General features: G+C 37.9%; 2 protein-coding genes across 4 annotated transcripts in view; one reads left to right on the top strand and one right to left on the bottom strand.

The window, feature by feature from the left end:
* The window catches only part of LOC111863657, a 188,749-nt gene extending 178,845 nt beyond the window's left edge, over nucleotides 1-9,904 (bottom strand). Inside the window, exon 1 of the mRNA XM_023850154.1 lies at nucleotides 9,842-9,904. The gene's annotated coding sequence lies outside the window, so the exon portion shown is untranslated. The remainder of the gene's footprint in view (nucleotides 1-9,841) is intronic.
* The window catches only part of LOC111863674 (muscle LIM protein Mlp84B), a 68,961-nt gene that overhangs the window by 25,353 nt on the left and 20,654 nt on the right, over nucleotides 1-22,954 (top strand). For all 3 annotated transcript variants that reach the window (XM_033751143.1, XM_023850195.2, XM_023850194.2), the window contains exons 2-3: nucleotides 3,728-3,870; nucleotides 9,865-10,030. In XM_033751143.1, coding sequence (XP_033607034.1) covers nucleotides 3,756-3,870; nucleotides 9,865-10,030 — 281 coding nt within the window. In that variant the 5' untranslated portion in view covers nucleotides 3,728-3,755. The remainder of the gene's footprint in view (nucleotides 1-3,727; nucleotides 3,871-9,864; nucleotides 10,031-22,954) is intronic.

Below are 22,954 nucleotides of genomic sequence, written 5' to 3'. Positions count from 1 at the left end.
ATTAGGTCCAACAGTGATTCAAAATGCAACTACACTACCTATTTCTATTTTACCCACAATTCTTCAAAGACCAGCCCTTCCTCTCTTAAAAATATACAAATTACAAACTATAATTTTAATGAAAGAGAGTTTTGAACCCGGTCACCTGCATCCAAATTACAATGAAATAAAATATTTAAATTTTCGTTCATTTTCATGGCTTATTAACTACCGTTCCGAAAAACTGAAACCATTTTGCAAATACCCAACGAAACATAACGAAATGACGAGGAAGAGAAAATAAGGCTATTTCCGAATTAGCTACTTTTTCTTTGGTTTCGAGGGGGGTGATCATTCTCTTTCATCAAAATAATTTATTTTCTGTGTGACCCAGTTCTGTGATCCGACTCATGCATTTGCGAGGGAGGGTATATAATAAATTAATAATGAACGCAGTACAGTGGGAGGGATGCTGGACCATGCATATGAGGAGTGAAGAAGACTGCAACGGCGGCAGCGCGGTTGTGTAACTTCACCTGCGTCGCACCAAATTTGGATCGCGTCGCAACGCAGTGTGGGCTTGGCGTCACGACTGGCTTCTCTCCAAGCGTTATCCCCACACTCTATCCCCAAGCGCCGTCAGCTTCGCCAGCTCAGGCAGCAGTGGGCGCGGCCCAGAGCATGCGTTTTTTGTCAAAACTTGAACGAAATGGGCTCACGTTAAACGCTTTTAGAACCTGATTTCAGGAAATTTCCCATACGTTTATCGTGACAAACTATTTGTTATCATATATTCGAACCTCAAAAGAAATTATAAAACAACCCTCGATAAAATTACGGGTCTGACACGCCTGACCTGTTTATTGCATTTATTTATAACTCGTTTAATGACACTGCCGTGGAGCCGGGATAGTGTAGTCGGCACAGCGATTGGCTACGGGCTGGACGACCGAGATCGAGTCCTGGTAGGGTCAAGAATTTTCTCTTCACCTCGTCGTCCAGACCGGCTCTGGGATCCAACCAACCTCCCATCCAATGGATACTGAGAGTAAAACGGCCTGGGCACGAAGCTGACTACTCACCTCCAGCTAATACCGAGATCAAGAAAATGTGGATCTATAGATTCACTCGCCCATACGTCTTCATGGCGTCGTGCTTAATTAGTTATGCACAGAAACAACTTTACCTTTTTTTATTGACATTGTCAGTAGCTCTTGTTATAATGTGGTATAATTTATGAATAATACATTTGGAATGATATGGAAGAAGCCAAAGAGTTCTGATTTGGGGTATTATCTGCCCATTTACGTGTAGGGACTCACAAAAACCACGAAGAACTTGGGTCACAATTGTCGAAATCCAGGTGCAGGTCCTAATCCACTCAACTGTGACGTTCATGTCTGATCTATACAAAGTGAGAAAGAGTAATATTCCAAATCTCACATGTAGGGTCGGATTGAAAGGGGGGGGGATAGCCAGGGCGTCGGCCCCGATGCCTCCACGAATGTGTTGCTCCTGGCAGGGGCCTCCATGCTATAATTGTTCCGATAATAACGCATCTTTTTTTTACCTTTCATTATTTCAAGAAAGTAAGAGATTCTGGCATAAGCAACTTTGTCCAAAATCAAGTTTCAAGTACTCGTATAAACGATGTAACGCCAACCTACTCATTCACAGGGGATACAGAAAACTCTTCAACACATTAAAAATATCTTGGTACAATTTCAGTTAAAATTTGTTTCACTTTCACTAGTTCGAAGCCGGGATAGCTCTGTTGGTATAGCAACAGGCTAAGGGATTGACGGCCGGTGTTCGATTCCCGGCGAGGACAAAAATTTTTCTCTGCTCCGCAGAGTCGAGACAGGCTATGGGGATCACCCAGCCTCATATCCGTTCAACTGGCCCTGGAGAGTAAAGCGCCGGCGCGTGAGCGTCACCAGTCGCCTCCATCTAGGGCCGAGACAAAGAATGGTGAAGCTATACCTCCCCTCCCCCATGTGTCTCAATGGAAAAGTGCTTAATTAATAAAGCACTTCTCTTTACCTTAACTTCACTAGTTTTCATGCTGGCAAGATTACTAAGTCTTTCAAACTTCAGTTTCATGGCAACTCCATTGTTAGTTGAGACTGTTGTCAGTCCGGACAACCTAACCTTCGCACACTGACGTTCTCAAGTAATTTATATTAATTTTATTCTTGAGAAACTTCTAAAAGCGGCGAACTTATAATAATTTTCAATACAACTGCAATATTTCAACAAATACTGTATCTAGGCACGAGTAGTATAAACTTGCAACTTCCCAGAATTCAGAATTAGATAATGCTAGCGATGCAGCTCGCCGTTTCATTACATTGTTGCCTAATATGTTCAGGTAAAGGTAAAGGTAAAGGTGAAGATAAAGCTATGACTGTAACAGCCTTAGAAGCCCATAGGGTTGTGAGACGTCGATATTTTTTAGAAAATCAGTTCACAGATGGCGGTGAGGTTGGGCTACCCGTTAATCGTAAGCGGCCTCCGTAGTCTAGAGGTAACGTTCCCACCTCATGACTCGTGGTACGCGGGTTCAAATACCCGGCGGAGGTCGTCGAATTTTTAAGGGCGGAAAAATTCAGGGAACAAGTCCTCCGGGAGGGACTTTAAGCTGTGTCCGGTGTTGTAACTTTATGGCACGTAAAAGAACCTCATATCCCCAAAGGGGATCACTGAGTCAAATTCCAGGACGTTTCCCGCCCAACAATAGTCTCTAAGGCCTCTGATAGATGGGGGAAGCATTATAGACACCGCTAAGCAAGTGGCCGAACTCGCTTGCTCGGCGGGACTGATGGTACGCACCATTTATCGGTAGGGTAAAGAGACTGGTAGAATATCATAGAGGGAAGCACAATAGATCAAACTGGTCGCGGTGCATGGGGAAACCCACCCTCTCTAAATAACTAACTAACCCGTTAATCGTCGCGATATATACGAACAGTGATTTAATTTACCAGAATTCCAACATGAATGTCGTAAAATGTGTCGTCGCAGGAACCCGCTTTTGTTTTATTGCTAGTGGGATGGGACTAAGTCCCTTGTACTGCGGCCACTTCTGGCCTATTGTACCAGCCCCAGATGATAGGTGAGAGTGATTGTGGAGCAGTTGGTGGAATAAAGATTGGCAGGGGAAACCGAAGTACTCGGAGAAAACCTGCCCCAGCGCCACTTTCTCCACCACAAATTCCACTTGACCAGACCCGGGATCGAACCCGGGCCGCCGCGGTGGGAAGCCAACGACTAACCGCTTGAGCTATGGCGCGGCCCAAGAACCCGCTTGGTACTTGATTAGATTTTTCAGTAAGGAGCAAATGAACAACACCTGTTTGACATCTCCATGAAGCTAATCATTTCTACAGACATCCTTATCTGTGTCTGACGCAGGGCAATATTGCTGTCATGGCTTAATGCACGGAGATACGAAGCTGCTAAGTACGCCTCTGCAAGCTTCGTCTAACAGAATACATAATTCCACCCCCCCCCCCCCCAGTTAAGCTCAGCACTTCCGGTGGGAAACAAAACAGAGTTCGTTGTGGAGTTTGAATCAAATCAAAACACAATTAACTCTTTTCCGCAACTGTAGCATCCATGATACCGTCTCATTACTGACTTCTGTCAATTTTTTGCAGGTACCGTAGTTAGGCCTATAGACTAGAGATGTGGTGTTTGTTTAGTCATGATATGTGAAGTCTGACGTTGATTTTCTGTCTGATTACAGGTCAAGAAAGTAATCCCCACCCAACAATATGCCTTTCAAGCCTGTGGAAAACCCCAAGTGCCCAAAATGTGGCAAGTCTGTGTATGCGGCAGAGGAGAGAGTCGCAGGAGGGCTGAAATTTCACAAGATGTGCTTCAAGTGTGGTAAGTACTTTTAAAATATCTGTATTCGTTTAGTACTGTGATATTCATGTAACAAACATTCCTCGCGTCTCTTAAAAAATGCCCTGTTGACCCAGGAAATTAAAGGCAGCATACGTGTAGACTATTCTTTTTTATTTCTTTAGAAATCCAATAAATTAATAATCAGACTTACTATGACCTTGAAATTTGGTAACTTTACCAACTAATGCTGAAAATATGGCAACGTCTATTCAAGAACAGTTCACTGACACGGTAGTTATTATATTCTTAACAAGCCAGAAAATGAAAACACAACGGAACAATTCTGGTTTTTGCCTTCTATTACTGTTCTTGACTAACTAACTCCATGAAGATGAGCCCTTCTTGAGAAGCCAAGATCCGTTCACCTATTCGAGAACCGCACAACACTTTATGGACACCGAAGGTTCATTGTTATGTTCATAAGAGTCCGTCAACCTCCTTAACCCGAAAGAGATAAATCCAACACATAATGCCCCATCCTATTTCCCTAGAATCGATTGTAATATTATCCTCCCACCTACGTCTAAGTCTTCCTACTGGTCTCTCCCTCTCTTTCTTCTCGACTTTGCCACCAAAATCCCGTATGCGCTCATCTTCTCGCCGTGAAAGCCACATGCCATGCTCATCTCATCCTCCTTGGCTTGATCATTCTAATTATATTTGGCGAAGAGTGCAAATTATGAAGTTCATCATTAAGCAGTTTTCTACAGGCTCCATTTATTTCATCCCTCTGCGGTTAAAATATTCTCAGCACCCTGTTCTCAATCATCCTCAGTCTACGTACTTCCCTTAACGTCAGAGACCGAGTTTCACACCCTTTAAAAACCAGAGGCAAAAATATAGTTTTGTACATTCTAATGTTTACGCGTTTAGACAGCAGACGAGAAGACAAAACGTTCTGAACCAAGTGGTAGAAATCTTTACCCGAATTTAATCTGCTCTTAATTTCCTCGTGAATGAAATTTTGACTTGTTTACTGTCGTTTCCAACTATCTGAACCTTACCAAATTTTAAAATGACCTATTAACTATATTTATGTTACGATTTTGCCTTGCATTCTGGTAACGATATATTAACATAGGCTTGGTTTTCCTTACGTTTCTGATATTGCCCTTGGATTTTAATTTCGTGAATTTTATTCATGATATACTATAAATAGATTAAAGCAAGCGGGGCAGATGAGAAAGTACCTAACAAACTTTGATCAAAATCAGTCCAATAGTTCTCGCGTCATGGGATAACATTACTTAAAAGTCCAGAAATCCGATCATTTCGAAACCTGTAACATTTAAAGTGATGTTGGGCATAAAATGCGTTTCATTCTCTTTTACGACTGTTCGAATAGAGCGGGATACTTCAGTCGATATAGCGACTAAGCTATGGGCTGGTCAGCAGAGGAATAAAACTTCAATTAGGCAGGAGTACGAAATTTGTTCTCTCCCAAGTGTCCAAACCGGCTCTGGGGCACTTTGCCCAATGGGCGCCGGGGCCTGTTTCCTCACGATAAACCTGCTTGAACTTGAAGCAGTGCCGAGGCTGAAATTTCATGACGCTATACCTCAACTCCCCATGTCTTCAGGGTGTTCTTAATTAGGCAACTTCTGCCTTCTGTTGTTCGAATAAATTTTCGGCCCAATAAATATTTAGAGAGTTACTGCCCGAAATGCTCATCATGTAAAGTGGGCAAAACTGGAATGTGTGGCAAAAATACAGTATAATTCTCAGCGCCAAACTTCATGAAAATTCGTTCAGCGATTCATGAATTACTACGTTTTCATAATTACACATGGCAACTTTCTATAATGGACGCAGACGCGCCAAAGATGACAACAAATGGCACGGATATTGCAACACGCATTCATTCAAATCAGTGCTACTGGCTGAGAACGGAGCGACTGTGGTATTCTGCTGCCACCTATCTGTCGGTACGCAGTATGACTACTATTCAGAAGACCCAAGAATCTGTGTCTATTATCTGAGCAGTTACGCGATGCCAAAATACTGTGGCTGTATTACCATGGTCAAGGGAGAAAACGACTGTGGGTTATTTTAAGGTCCTATCCAAATAACTGTCAGGACAGTCCAGCCTGTATAGCAACGGACTACGGACTGGATGGCACGGGTTCATTTTCCAACAGTACTAGACATTTCTCTTCTCCATAACGTCCAGATGGTCCAGACCGACTCTGGGGCCCACCCAGCTTCCAATACAGTGGATACCGGGGGAGGGTCTTTTACCCGGGGTAAATTGGCAGGGGCACATCCATCTACTACTGAGGTCAAGAAATATGGAGCTATAGCTCTACTCCACCATATGTCTTCATGGCATAGTCCTTGACTAATTAAGCAAAGGGACTAATTTTCCTTCACCTTGCCGAGATAACTGCTTGAAAGGGCTGAGTAGAGACATGAACAACCTCAGGTCAGCCAGTCAAGTAACCAAGAACTTCCTGATTTTGAATCCAACTGAATAATGTGAAACTAATTATCTTCGGATTACTGATGGGTGTCTATGCGCAGCAATTGACATATTCAGGATAATAGGTTATATTTAATCGTTGTCCTTTATTTTGTAGTTCACACAGGCTATTAACATTTACATTCTCTGGCACAGAAACTGGACACTTGGTCAACTAGGTTGTCTTAATTTATAACAAATACAAACCATTCTCCCCTTTAATGGCCCCACTAAACTGTTACATCTGAAACTTTATTCCTGTTAGAGCACTATAAATTCATACCGTACCCAGAAGAACAAGATCAGATTCACTTTCGGAATCTGTATGTGTGGATCTTTCTGAGTCAGTGCCCCGTGCTGCCACAGTGCTTTGAATGTGACTCTTTGGATCTTCGCCCAACTGACAGAGGTTACTTATTGCCCTGGCAAACCATTTGAATGAAACTAAGATGTATTTAACTAATCAGGCTGCCTATTCTGAACTAATTCACCAAACTTTAAAGAAAACAGGGGTTTCAGAAAACTTATGATGCTTATTCTTTCAGGTAATTCATGATTGTGAGGCTAGGAAGAACTATAAAATAATAATTATACAGTTTGATAACCCATTTTGTGCAAATTCCCACTAGTACAGATTAGAACTACATTATATTTGGCCAATATAACCTTAAAGTTTGGACAGTCACCATGTCTGTAACTGATAATCCCTCCATATAAAAACAAATGAAACTCCATGGCCTGTAGTCAGGAAGCGAACTATACCAACCGAGCAACCGCCGGTTGTCGGTGACGTTAGTGCAAACTTTTGCGGATAGAGGGTGTCACATGGTCAGCGCAACGAATTCACACAGCCGTTAATTTAGGTTTTGTAGACCAGAGCCGTTATTTCCTTGAAAGAGCTCCTCAATTATCCTCAAGAGACTGAGTGAACCCCGTTCCAGACCCACTACTTCTCAGAAAATCTGGTAGCACCGGAAATCGAACCCAGGATCTCTGGACCTGTAGCCAGGAACTCTGACCACTAGACCACAGAGGCGGTATAAAAAATATTTTTTCCTTTCCCTGTCAGTCACGACAAGTTCATGGGAACATCAATGGTAATGCCATATCATGGCTCACACATACACACACACACACACATATATATAGACTGCAGAGTAAGGTAGCATAAACATAGTTCTGTGTGCATTGCATAGTTCAAATTGAAGACATCAGACAGAGATGCCAAACATCACAAGTACATGACAACTGCCCCTTCCAGTTGTAATGTGAGGTGCAGATAAAACTTGCCATTTCATTTTTAGCATCTCTCTTTCAAATTACGAGATAAGAGATACCCAGCTCACAAATTAAAGGCCCAGAGCTGAATCTCCTTTTGGCCAGTGACTTAGGCATTGCTAGCATCATTACAGAGAAGAGAGAGAAAGAAAGTAATTTCATACATGATTTACTGATATAATTCATGATATATCTACATACAAAATTTCATGTGTCTGCCTCCAGTTGTTCATTAGTCATTAATATTAAACCAAAAGCAAAATATGAATTTTATATTGTCACCATATTATTCCTTTACCGTTCACAGAAAGAAATGTGGTCCCAATAAAACCCAAACATTTTAAAATACCTGTTACCACACAAAATAATGATATATTATATATTGGTTACTGTAATTATTATTTTTAAACATCAATTTAAATAGTAAATGAGATTAAGCAACAATCATTTGTAACCACTTTGGACTGGGTACCATTTCCTGCTTCAAAGAGAGATCACATGGAGCAGAAAAAGTAGATACTTCTTATATTTCAGTTAAACTATGTATTTTGCCATTTTTTATTAGAAAGAATCCCATATAAACTTCTAATTGATATTTGCCCACAAACTGTACAATTTGGATCCAGCTTAACTGTTCTGACTTATACTTGGGAGGAACTCTATTGCAATATTAGCTTGAACACCAGCTGTCCTGACTAAGGTTTCTCATCCTTTTTTTAGCCCCTCGAGACAAATGTAGAATAGTACCTTACACTGGGTTACAACCACTTCCTTCCTCATCCTTTCAAATTCATATTTACTGTTATTAAATCATTCAGTGCTATATACTCTTAGTAACTATCAGCTTCATGAAATAAACTAAAAGATGATTTTCCTGCACGCACCAGAAATTGAATTTGATTGATAAATGGGGCATATGTCATGAAAGGAGGATATAAAAATTCATACAAAATTTTAGTCAGAAAACTGGCAGGGATGAAACCACTTGGAAGACCAAGTGTTGACAGAGGAATAATATTAAAATATTTCTTACAAAATTGGGATTAATGTGAAATATATTCAACTGGCTTAGGACAGAGTTCACTGTCAAGCTGTTTTGAACATGATAATGAATCACTGATATATTGGGTTTCTGGACTTTATCCATCGTCCTAGTTTTTAAGATAACAAAAACACGACGTTTCGGAAACTGGATCTGTTTCCGTCCTCAGGTGAAGGAAAAGGGGAACACCTATTCTGTTGGGTCCGTTAGAAAGAGCTAGCCTCAATCACTGGACCAGAAACCCAATATATCAGTGTGTTATACACCATCGTCAGAATCCTATAGTAACTAATGATAATGAATGTGTGGGTTCATTAAATTATGGATAATTCCTCAACAGCAAGTGACTGTCAGATTTTCAAGGACTGCACCCCTTGGAGATAGTTGGGTAGCAGATAGATCATATGAAGGGTTGATGGTATAAAATATCGCTAAAACTCATTACTCCAGGACTGCTTCACAGATACAGGTGATTTAACTTAACACAAAAGGCATTCTGCAGAGGTACATTCAAAACCAAATATTAATATTAATAACTGGTAGAAATATTTTCTGTACAACTACTGTTAAATCTACAATAAATTTTCAAACCACTATATTAAAGAATGCTGCTGTCTTCTGGGAGATAGTGCTGTGTAGCCTGGTGAAAGTCAACAAGCATTTCAAGGGAACACATAGCCTCCATCTTCAGGGTGAAATCTCTTTCTACCTGCTTCATGCTGATTTCTTGCTTGGCTTAATTTTGACCCCGAAGTTGGAGGCGATATGTTCCTCCAGTACTTCAGATGGCTGTCACCTGACTACTGGCATTATACCACCAAACAACCCTAATAGTTACCAAACTCAGAACCTCAAATACAACATAATGCACTGAAGCTACATAAATGTAAGTCCCATGGATTGTGGATATGATGGGGCCAAAGGTTTCTCTCTCCGTGATTAATTCTGTATTCCCCTCTAGTCATCTTTGGCCTATGTCAACCATCCCTTAGCACCCGCCTATGACAAATTGCAAGTACCGCATTGAAGTTAACTGAATGGGGAGAGAGTGGAGAATAATATAAGATTAGATGCTAGAGGGAAATGTAATGGCTCAAGGGAGATGCAAAGGGGTCCAATCCAAGGGACTACTTTCTATGACCTTGGTTCAGCGTAATTTGTATGTCACTCACTGGCTATACTGCTCCACACACAGGAATGTGCAACAAGCTTCTGGACTCCACCAACTGTTCTGAGCATGAAGGTGAGCTGTTCTGCAAGGTGTGCCATGCACGCAAGTATGGCCCCAAGGGATATGGCTTTGGCGGCGGTGCCGGTTGCCTTAGCATGGACCAGGGAGAACATCTCACCAAATCTGAAACGTAAGTAGAATTTACAAATATCACACTATGACATTAATACAGAACCTAGATCATACATATTACATTTCAGAAAAAGCTGGGAAGATATTGTTTATGACAGAAGATATATTGTTCATGCTGCTTCAAGATACAGCAAGAGATTTAGGTTATGAAATTCATACACTTTGTTTTATATTAATGCATTTTAGTTCACTGTCTATGTGATGGATGGGAACTAATGACACAGTTTTGAATATTACATTATTTTCTATCTAGCATTCCAGTATTTCTTTCTGTTATTTGCCTCCGAAAACAACAAAGTGTGAGGTGACCTTTATTCATTTCATCAATCTTTTTCCAAAATATACAACTTATAGGCCATGAAGGACACCTCCATGGATAGTGACCAAACAGCTCACCTTCAAAAAATTATAAAAATACTGAATCTTAACATAGTTAAATGTTCCAGAAGTGAAGTAATCTCCTATCTGAATCCACAAGAAGAAATTAATATAGAAAACTGCTACATTGCTTATAAAGAAAGTAATTTTTACACTGTTTTAAGTGTGAAACCGCTAAGCCACTGTATCATCTCAGACAGAGGTTTTAAGAAATGAGTGAGAAAAATGACAAACATTTTCTACTAAGATTAATAAAGAAGCTGCTCACTCAAACTGTATTCTTTCTTCTGCATTCCCCAAAACGAGCTTTCCATGACAATGCAGAGACTTTAGAAGGGGGCAAAACCACCTCTAAAATTTGGCTTAACATAATTTATCTTCCATAAAATTTGGAATTTGATAAATTTATTCTGTTATTAGTTTCCTGTACTGATCATGTAACTGAAACAATTTAATGTTGCTTCAACAGAATACATTTTATTTGTTTATATTGTATAAAATTGCATTCATCAGCAGTATCAGTTAATATATAACATTGCAGTAAATTTTGAAACTGAATATTCACAAGCCAGAATGTTTTTCATTTCTACATAATTCTCAGAATAACCATTGTTTATACAGAATTTCCTGATTCATTATTTATTGTTAAAAAATGTGAAATAGTGCAGCAAGGAAATGTTACATAGATGGAAGCTAAATTAAACAATTTTGTTTCTTTTTAGTAAATTATTTCAATCTGCACCAACTGTCACTTAATTTAGCTGACAATCAGTGATCTGCCAAAATTTACTTAAGCTACACTTTTACTGTCTGACTTTTGATTGTCTGTTAAATTCATATCTTCCCCAGATCCTACATGATTAAATCTAAGGGGAATCAGTATTAGAAGAGTTAATCATGATACACGTACGTTCACCAAAATATGGTATGAATTTGAGTGCAGGTCTGCAGAATGAAAAAACGATATTGTAAAGAACAGGATTTCTATGGAACAATAAATTTTCATATGTTATGAAATGAATGTATTCTTTCTGTGTAGCCACTGCATTTTTCACACAGCAGTCTCTTGAATTTTGAAAAATAATTTTGAGACATGATGCACTTAAATGTTGCAAATATTAATCTATATCACATAATGCCATATCTGCATTTACTGTTTTCTGTCTAGCAATATCCATCTAGCTTTGCATTAAAATATAACATTATTTATTACATTATCTATGTAATATTAAATGACAGTATCGTCAGTGAACATTCAAGGGAAATATTTATGCAGCAGGGACTCATACATAATATCTCATATCACAAGACTCATTTCTTGGGCACTAGACAATAAATATCAAATCCATTTACATAATGCTTGGTTTTATGGATTAAAAAAATTATGTGTTGGTGTGATTTATAACACAAAAGATTTTTTTGAACATTAACAAGAAAGACAGCGACATTTATTCTATGTCTCATAATATAAAGCCAGTTAAATGTGACTTTAGGCTCTTAAACTGATAATGAATAAACATTGTCCAGGATTTTTCAGAATACTGTACTTTCATCCTATCACGTATTTGTAGTAAAAACTAGCATAGGCATACTGCCTAGTAAAACTTCAACTCATAATTATTAAGGTTATCAACATCACACTCGATCACAGTTAACTTATTTCACTGTGATCCACTTTTATACACAAAGCCCTAGAGGCACACTGTGAAATAGTCACTTCACTGATTATACGTGTATGTCCTATGCACAAGAGAGTGCTGCTATCAAGAGATACTCTGTGAACTACTTCTGGCAAAGTTGGATACTGAAGTACCAACTTAGCCTATTCTTCATTGCTGTTTAATACTCCGTCTTCTGATTCTATTCACAGTTTCTTGCTAAATGATATAACAGCAGAAAGCAATAATTTAGCTTTTGTGTACGAATGCTCCCAGACAGATTTACTTTGCTGTGGTTCTAACTTCTCCAATTACAGAATTTTTATATTTAGATGACAGATTTATAACTGGTCCCTCATTCCTTCATTATTCATCATTCATAACTGATCTTGTCAGTATCTCGATAAACATAGAAACAAAGCTCTGAGGAACTGTTCACATCATTAAAGCTGAGTATATTTGTTTCAGGCACTATATCATTATCACACATACATACACATTGCCATAAGGAACTCCATAATTCTTACTGTTGTTGAATATTGTAAGAACTTCAAATTCAGGCACTCAAGATTACTCTCTCTTAAGATGTGATAGTGTGTTTTTCGGTAGAGAGGCACTAACATTTCAGACAAACTTTCTCCTTCATCTTAAACCTAAAACAAATTCCTTCAAAATCCTGGTACCTCTCCACAAAATTACACTGTATCAAATTCTGAACAAGAGGTGCTGTTCATAATCACTTCTATGGAGACAACTAATCTTGGTCAATCAAGCTGAATTTTTGTACTGTCTTTCTGTGTAAATACTGGTTAGCATTTGAGAGATAAGAGCTAGAAATGAAATTGTATTTTAGCTTTTTTTCTGTAGATGGTTGTAAAGTAGTAATTCTCTTCAAGAGAATATAATGAAATTCACCTTGCAAAACACCTTTGTACTTTTAATGGGAAATATTCACCTAGTCATAGAGTTGTGTCCAAGACATTTCCAGGTCATTTAAGAAACAACCATGTTCTGAATATTATTGGAAACATATCTCTGAAATTCAGCATTCTAGCAAAATTTTATTCATATCTAAGGTTTCTAAAAATAAATTATTGTTCATGCTTGAATTTTTAGGCCTCTTGGGCTTGAATCCTGGATGGCAAAGGGGTAACATATTACAGCTCAAAGAAATGTAAATCATTATTCAATTGTTTATAAAACCTAGAGATTTTAACAATTTTTCAGAAATTTCAAAACTGAAACCCAAGCCAATAGGATGCCATTGTAACTGTCTTCCTTTGGATAATGTTAGTGATTTTTTCATTTGAAAACAGAGAATAGTGGCTACCCTTGAGTTACAAGTGACTGTAAATAAATTCGCCTATTCACTCATTCATTTCCTTTATTTTCCATATATCCATACAGGTAAAAAACCTAGGATGTGGAACTAGTCCCTTTGATAATAGGGACACACATACACAAACACACAGCTGTATCAGAAGTTTAAGTCAAATTCTACTAATTAACAGATGTAAATATGATAGGATTTTTGTCCCATGAACACCTTTGCCCTTCTTGTAATTTTAGTTATTTCAATACAAACATCAACTGTCATTTAAGCATTACATAATAAAGTATTCATTGGTTATTATGTATGTTACCAAAGGAGATTCTAATGATATTGCATTTTAGCATAATATAAAACTTCCAAATAATAGGTCAGATCATCCAGATTCACATTTCCAAACTTTCTTTTGTAATAAAATCTAATCACTTACGAGTATTGTTCACAGGTTATTTATCAATAGAATCTTCTTTCATTACCTAATGGGAGTGTTTTTTCTTGGATGTAACCTGTAACTTTCCACATTACAATGCAAACATGTTTATGTTTTTCTTAATTATAGATAGCCATGAGATTTGTTTCACAGACAATATAAAATGTTAGTTTTAGAACTGAACTGTCAATGCTATATAAAATTAGAACCTCCCCCCCCCCCATTATTTACTGATTATAGGCTTTATAATCATCGGTTATATATTTTCATCACCACTATAACAAACATTTTATATTTAAGGCTCATTTATTTTCTAGCCTTTTCTAACATGGCTTGGGGATGTAGGGTATGAGCTTCAGAAGTTTCCTTTTAGAAAATTTATATAAGAGGGCGTTTCCTTATCTTCATTGTTCTAACATTTGCACTATTGTCCACACAATATTTGTATACTACTGTTATATCTGTTACATCATGTGAAATTGCATTTCCTTTTAATTCAGCTCACTATTTGTAACCTATCACTCCTTATTTCCAAACCTTAAATTATCATTCATTATCTTTATTATATATGCATCCTTTCAAACCCTATACAGTGACCAATGAAGTGTTTGTGTACAAATCTGTATATAAAGATGCTTTAATTGCCTACACACTCATATTTGAGAAGTAAGGAAACATAAGTTAGTAAATTTTTGAAGTGCAAAGAATACAGTGATTTAAGAAATACTGTTAATTGTTAGTTACATGCAGCTATTATTACAACATTTATTTGTCTTAGGTTCCACATTTTTATTACTAGTACTGAACTGAATTTCATCATAAGTTTTCCATGATACAGAATATTTCATAGAACAGCAAAATGATAGGTCAGAGGAGTTCTCAGAACCTCTGTAAATGGGACACGTTTCTTTATATTGTCTGGAATAGAAACAAAATTGAATCACATAATTCCCAAGACATCTACAATTTTGAATCCTGCATTTTGATATCATGTTGGTATGTGAGTGACCCACCTTTGCATTTTACCCCTTATTCAAATACTAGAAAAGCAATTGCTTTTGCAGAAAGAGCAATATGAAACATGTAAATTTAAGAATCCACAACCTTGCGTGGTCAGTATTTTGAAACAGTACTCTCTGCTCTGGAATAAGGAATGTACCTTGAATCTGGCACTATAATAATAAAAAAATGACAACTCATTCATACAGTATAATTACGAACATCATAAGTGTTCTTCAGATAATTAGTTTGTATGTTAGTGTTAACAGAATCTATTTAATGCAGTACACTCCTGATTAATCTGTGGTGGATTATCCAGGTTTCAGGACACTGGGGGGCTTTGTTTTATGAGTAGAAATGTATTGGTGTGTCCTGTGTCAAAAGATAAATTGAATGTGAAATCGCTTTTTGAAAAGGAACACATACAAAGCGAAAGGGCTTTTAGTTCCCACTTGAGAAGGTTTTCCTTATTTGATCTTTAATTTTAATGTGTAGAAGTAGCACAGGAACTTCTCAGAAACCACACTTATGTTTCTACCAATAGCATTCGTGTAAATTATAATTATAAATGTATGTGTCATTTTATAAATCCCAATTCACAAATTAGTTATATGTTCCTTTTACTGATCATCCAGGGATATTCATATCCCATTCTCCCCACCTAACTCGGAGTCTACCATGTTACGGTCATTCTGTTAAAAATACTGATCAAAATACACTATCTATTAACTGAGTTGACACAGTGGTAAGATGTTTGACTTGAATTCTAGCTAAGGATCTGTAATTGAGATTAAAGGTCTGGTAGTTTTCCACAGTCCCTTGAAGCCAATGCAAGAGCATTAATTTAAATTAGCCCACAGCTGCTATCTCATCCTTCCTAAGTTATCACTGATAATCATCACACTGCATTTCATTCGGTACTATATAACCTACATAGTTGATCAAGCAGTACAAAATGACTGATTGAACAAATCAGATAGACAGAAATCCATGTTACTGCTATGAGGCTTAAAAGATCAAGTGGAAAAAATACTAACATACTCGTACATATCCAAAAACTTGTCTGAACCTCCTGAATTCATAGAGGACAAGACCATCAGATATGCTAAAATGCACACTAGATGCACAGCAGATATAAACCAGATGTATTGCCATGGAAATAACCTGTTTGATTCTGATATTATAAATCTTTTCTCATCTTTTGGAAATGTAGTAAAAATTATTCCGGTTTTTTGCTTGGTCAGTTAAGGAACACCCTGTTATCGATCAATAGTACAGTGACATAACTCTGCGCCTGGCAACTGGATTATAAAAAAGTAATTGTATTTTCTACACGTAGTTAGTTGAGGCACTATCCTACAAACCGGAAGGTCGCGGGATCGAATCCCGATGAGGTGGATTTTTTCAATTTACCTAATCGTTCCAGACGAACTATGGCCCTGGGGTCGAATCAGCCTCTAACAGAAATGAGTACCAGGAATATTCTTGGGGGTAAAAGGCGGCCGGGGCGTAAGGCTGCCAACCTTGCCACCATCTATGAGCCGACTGTCTAGAAAATGTGGAAACCTCAACATCTCACAACCCTATGGGCCTCCACAGCCTGGTACAGGGATACCTTTACTTACTTACTTTACTTTACAGAGTGGCATTTCACTTTATTCGGTTTTTTTTCCCCCGCTTTTGAACCACACACTGCGTTTTTCAATCACTGTTGCCTTTTACCAGACTCTTTAGATATACGTAATAAAACTGACATACGATTACAGCAGAACAAGGTTTGGAAGTACAAAGAATATGCTTAACAAGTGCGTTCGGCAGAAGGTATTATAAATGAAATAATTAAGATCACATGAAACTCTTCACTTAGAATAAACGAACATTAAATTCACGTGCAACTATTCACTGTTATCATACCTAATCCAACTTGTGAGAAATCAAATCTAATAAAGAGAAAATTGGTGTTAATGATTAAATATTTACTGTTATTATACATTCTTGGCGAAAATTAAATATGTATGAATTGTGTAATGTATGCTTCAAAGCCATACTAGAATTCATCACTACATTAGTGATTAAACACACGTTACTGAATGGAGCAGCGCAAACTGAGAAAACGGCAACGCAGTTTCTTCAATTTGCGTTGCTCCATTTAGTAACACGTGTTCAACTGAGGCTGATAACAATTCTCGGAAATTGCGGTTGCGTTGCGTTTGCCAGTTTCCTTGGTGTGCCCTCGCCCTAAATGAACGATCCCAATCCAATTCTTCAGCAGTCAAAATCAGTAAAGACTTTTTCCCATTAAGTGTGATTTGATTCCGGTGGCAGCGGTTGATTGCTGAATAAGAAAGTAAGAAAACATACTCAGAACATTTCTCTTGTTTAATTATCTCACACTGAAATATTTGTGAAGAAACCGTGTGGGATATAAAATCCATGGCTTAATAAACCAAACTGTATGTTTAATATTTCTGCAACTTTCATTTAAAAAATGTTCTCTCTGACAAATATTTGACGAGATATGTTCAGAAATGTATACAGGTCTTCACGCAAAACCACGGTTAAACATGTATCTAAATGAAAATTGAAACGTACTTACATTATCTAGTAAAATGTCCCGATAACATACTTCATTAAAATTTTCACTAACGAGTATTGAGTTGTTCCGTGCATGTAAAATTAATAGGTAAAGGCAAAGTTGTTGTCCTTGTGTTTGAACAATTAAGCACAACGCCATGAGAACGTGTGCGGGTGTGGAGGTATAGCTCCACCATTCTTGATCTCAGCATTATATGGAAGTGAGTGGTCGGCTTCACGCCCCGGCCGCTTTTACCCCATGGTGAAGGAGCCCTCGGTACCAATTGGACAGGTGGCTGGATGGGCTCCAGTGGCCCCAAAGATGGTCTGGACGTGTAGAGTACAGAACGTTTTCTTTCCCTTACCAGACTCGTACCCCGGATGTCCAGCCTATAGCCCATCGCTATACCGACTGAGCTATCTCGGCTCCTCGAAATTAATAGATGCTCCACAGATTGTGAAGGCGCCAGACAAGTTTGATTAATTTCAAGTGACGAATATTGAATATAAAATGGCAGGCGATAATACTAAAGAAGTGGAGGTAACACGACACATTCGTACAGACTATATATGACGGTAAAGTTGTCCCTGTGTTTACTGTGTTTAATTGAGCACTACGCCATGAAGCCGTGTGTAGATCCACATATTCTTGATCTGGGCACTAGATGGAGGTGAGTGGTCAGCTTCATGTCCCTACTGCTTTGCCCACGGGGAAAGAGCCCCATTTTCCCACTGAATAGGAGGCTGAGTGGGCGTCAGAACCGGTCTGGACGGTGTGGAGTGAAGAAAAAATTTGCCCCAATCGGGACTCAGACTCGGACCCCTCAGCTGTCCAGCCTGTGGCCAGTCATATTGACTGAGCTATCCCGGCTCAAAGATCATATATTACTTAAACAGATGAGTATATAGAAGTGAACTTATTTCACTCTGCACCTAGGCAATACATTTCTAAACTAAATACATCAGTATGAGGGTAATTTCATATTTACAGCAAAATCAAAATAAGAATCAATTCACAAAATGAATGTAATTCTCAATTCCTAAACTCACTTTATTAATACTATTAATTTAATCTGGGTTGCCAACCAGCTAACTTGATAAGGGTGAGAAGGGTGATCTGCTTTCAAGTTCTCACCAACATTTTGGATAGGTTAAAGAATTACTTCTCCCAATTATTGAAGACAAGTGGGGTTGGTGATTTTAGACGGTCGGAAATATATGCAGCTGAGACATTGGCACCTGGGCCTAGTCCTTTTGAGGTAAAACCTCCGATTGAAAAGTGGAAAAGGTATACATTTAGGGCTGAATAAAAAAAAAAAAGTTGGTGGGACAGGTGACAGTCAAAATATGGAGGTCAGAAACAACAAATTTAGGTTAATAAAATTCTAATAATGATTCAATACATAAACCAACTTCTTGTTTTTTAGAGAAGCTGGTGTTTCAGCAAAATTTGTGGATTCTATTTCTGTTTTGTCGAGGTCCTGGACAATCTCCCCAGTCACTCCCCCATAAATCCAGATGCAATAAACCGGCAGGTATCAATCAAATTCCAGCAGAATTGATTCATGCAGGAGGTGTACATTATGTTCTGAGATCTGTAACTTCAATAATTCTGTTAGGGATATGAAAGAATCACCTCAGTTGTCAAAGTAATCTATTGCTATACCAATTTATATGAAGGGCAATGAAAATGACTGCAGTAATTATCGAGGGACATCACTGTTATCAGTTCACAAAACATTTTGTCCAATATCCTTCTCACAATGTTAAGTCCATAAAACAAGTTAAAGCCATCTCTGTAACAGGCCGTGGATGCCCATAGGGTTGTGAGACATCAAGGCTCCCACATTTTCTAGACAGTTGGCTCACAGATGGCAGTGAGGTTGTCAGCCTTATGAGCTGGCTGCTCTTTACCCCCTAAGAAGATTCCTAGCATTCACTTCCTTTAGAGACTGCATCGACCCCTGGGCCATAGTGCGGCTGGAAGGTTTAGATAAACTGAAAAATCCAGTGACCTCATTGGGACTTGAACCGGTGATCTTCTGACCTGTAGCATAGAGCCTTAACCAATTACACTACCATTTGTCCATGCATAGACAAAACTGCTGGGGATAATTAGTGTGGGTGTGAATGTAATAGTTCAACTACTGATAAGATTTTTTGCATTTGTCAGATACTGGTGAAAAAATGGGAGTACAATGAGACAGTACACCAGCTATTCATAGACTTCAAGAAAGTCTATGATGCAGTTCTAGTAAAAGTTTTGTGCAGTATTCTAATACATTAGGACCTGTAAAGAGGAATAAATGACTCTGAGGGGGTCACCAACCTAGAAATAACTTAGTGAAGGATGAGAATGATGATCTGTTTGCAGATTCCCACAACATTTGGAATAGGCGAAAGAACTCCTCTCAGTTATTGAATGTACATAGGGTCAGTGAATTTAGGCACATAGAAATACACACAGCTGAGCCGTTAGTACCTTTTCATAGCACTTTGGGTTTGAAATTTCTATTGAAAAGTTGAAAAGATATAAATTGCCAGGTAGTGATCAAATTGCAGCAGAACTGATTCAAGTAGGATGTGGAATATTATGTTCCAAGATTCATAAGCTAATTCTATTTGGAATAAAAAAAAAATTGCCTGATCAATTGAAGGAATCTGTTATACCAGTTCACAAGAAGGGTGATAAAATTGACTGTAGTAATTATTGGGAGATATCACTGCTATCAACTTCGTACAAAATTTTATCCAATATTCTTCTCTCAAGGTTAAGTGCATATATAGATGAAATTATTGGGGATCATCAGTGTGGGTTTAGACGTAACAGATCAACTACTGATCAGATCTTTTGCATTTGTCAGATACTGGAGAAAAAATGGGAGTACAATGAGATAGTACATCAGCTATTCATAGACTTCATGACTTCCTGTGATTTAGTTAGAAGGGGTGTACTGTTCACTATTCTCATAGACTTGGGGTATCGATGAAACTAGTTAGGCTGGTTCAGCTATGTTTAAATGAAATGTATAGTAAAGTTTTATATACTTAATGCCATATGTTCCAAGTAACTGAAACAAGATACCACTATGAAATTTTACAAATATCTTCAAAAACTAAGAACTTCAACACTGTTGCATTCCATATCCTTACCCACCAAAAATGTATACTCTAAAGGTTATGTAATACTGAAATGTCAAGTGATATAAATGCCACACATAAGTTTACTCTCTGATGTAGCACTTATCTAAAATTCACACTTAAAGTAAAATTGATGATTTGTGTTCTTGTGGACCTTTATGTGCAAAGGCTTGAACTGTTGATTTTGTAGCCCCCATGAAAGCAAGTCTGAGCCCTGGTGTGTATTGGTATATAGTGCATGCTCTGACTGAGGCATTTTGCACCTCTGTTTCTTCTTGCATACAGCGACTAAGTGTCCTGCCCATTGGTCTGCCTGAGTGTGCAAGCAACAAGCCCCGCTCCCCCAGTCTGTCTCGTATGAAAAACACGTACGTGGTGGCACATGTGGCGACGGTTGTCCTATGGAGCTTGCCACCATCTTGTGTCACATCGTCCATCAGTTTGGTCATCATCAGCAAAGACCACATTTACACAAACACAAAATTATCTAAATTTCTATTGAACACACAAACAAACAAACAAACAAACAAACAAACAAGATACACTAACACACATTCACAATCACAAATTACCCCCACACTTTGTCTCTAACATGCAAGCAGTTTCACATGCAACTTTAATTTGATGTTTTTGTTCTCCTTTTTTAGCATGATCAAGCGCTTCCTTTTATGGTAGAATGGTTTCCAGACTAGTATAAAATATAGTTTCAAAGTTGGGTCTTGTTGCTGTTGAATTTCTTTAAATGTGGTCCCTAGTGTTCTGGAATTGTTATAACAGAATATGTGTGTCTATAACCAGATGAAATTAGACAAAACTAATTGAAAAGTTTGGTAACCAGTACCAAAGAGAAAAACATTACAACATTCCCATAATATCATGGTTACTGATATTTTTGTTGGGGTTTTCTGCATTTTTACCTTTATGGCCCTCTTAAAACATGCTTTCTTGACTAATAGTTGAACACCAAATCATACTACTTTTTAGACAGACATGATATGATGTCAATTGTTAGTCGAGAGCTGGCCATAAGAACTGCAACCTAATTTAAAACGTACAGATTTGGATGATTATGCTTAGCCTCATCTGAAGTAATGTGTTTCAACTTTTCCAGAGGGCATACAAATTTTAACGGCAAGAGATTCTAATTCCTTGGAACGCTTGATCAATTCCTAGTAATAGTAATCCATATATTTATAAATTTTCCTCTTCATTCAGTTTTGCCTAATTGGTATTCTGCCTAGAGAAAACCTGTTCCTATACCACTTCTTCACTGATGTAGCCTTAAACAAGTCGTGCTGTTCCAAAACACTTTGTCTCTTGTCGTTAGGTATGACCAGTCATAGCCACACTTGACATGCAAAATCATGTTGGTCGTGTTTTGCTGTCAAACCCAAAAAGAGACATACACTTTGTAGAGTAATGTTTTTAATTGTTTAAATTAAATTTCACCAGCACTTTTATTATGTAGCATAATTCAGGCCAACTGCAATATTTATAATAGTACAATGTGCTTCGAATCACTTCTAATTCCATACCATATAAAATTTTACTATTTATATGTGAGGATATATCATTCTGTAAAATATTATGGAATGAACCTAATAAAAATTAATTAAGGAGCAAAGGAGATTGACTTTTCATGTCTCAGCTCAGTCGAGCTGTCTAAATAATTTAGAATCCAACTAAACAATATTAATGATACTTTTCACTGAAGGAATGTTGGAAACAGTATTTTGTAAAAAGATGGGTTGTCGTTTTCTCTTACACCACTTTTGGATACAGTCTCTCTCAGTCTGAGCTGAAGCATGGAGAAGTGAAGCAAGTTATCTGCATTTACACAGTACCATAGAACCCACAAAAATACCCTCCTGTCTTCCTCCCAGTCACATTTGTATCATTTCCGTGTATGAAATACCTTCTCAAGTCACTTTGCTATACAGTAACTAAGTTCTTTAAACAAAATGAAAGAAATCTAACCTAAAAGCATGTGAAGTGCATCATTGTTGGACTCTGTATGCCATTTGTTCAGTGGTTCCTTTATAGTGGTTACAACCAATTGTCATGAAAAACCTGTGAAATATTATACCCAGAATTATATTGTTCAGTTTGAGTGATTCTACCTTGAAAACACTTTGGATAGCTGGAATACTGACAACATATACATTTTCCTCTGAATACCATTGCACTTTATATTTCGTCCATGCAAGAAAATGTTCTTCTAACATTCTAATATTAGTGCTATAGCTCAGACTTTGGTCACCATTTTCTCATCATAAAGACCCAGGTTCAACCCCAGAGTAGTCCTGTGGGATCTGTGGTGGACAAAGGGGCAAGTTTTCCTCCTAGTTTTTTCATACTTTTATTGTTCTGCCAATGCTGTAAATTCATCTGTCATCTAGAACTGGTACAATT

This window comes from Cryptotermes secundus, unplaced genomic scaffold (genome assembly GCF_002891405.2).
Source record: "Cryptotermes secundus unplaced genomic scaffold, Csec_1.0 scaffold234, whole genome shotgun sequence".
In the NCBI taxonomy this organism is placed as follows: domain Eukaryota; kingdom Metazoa; phylum Arthropoda; class Insecta; order Blattodea; family Kalotermitidae; genus Cryptotermes; species Cryptotermes secundus.
The sequence above is the reverse complement of the archived record's forward strand: the minus strand, read 5'-3'. Positions and strand labels throughout refer to the sequence as shown.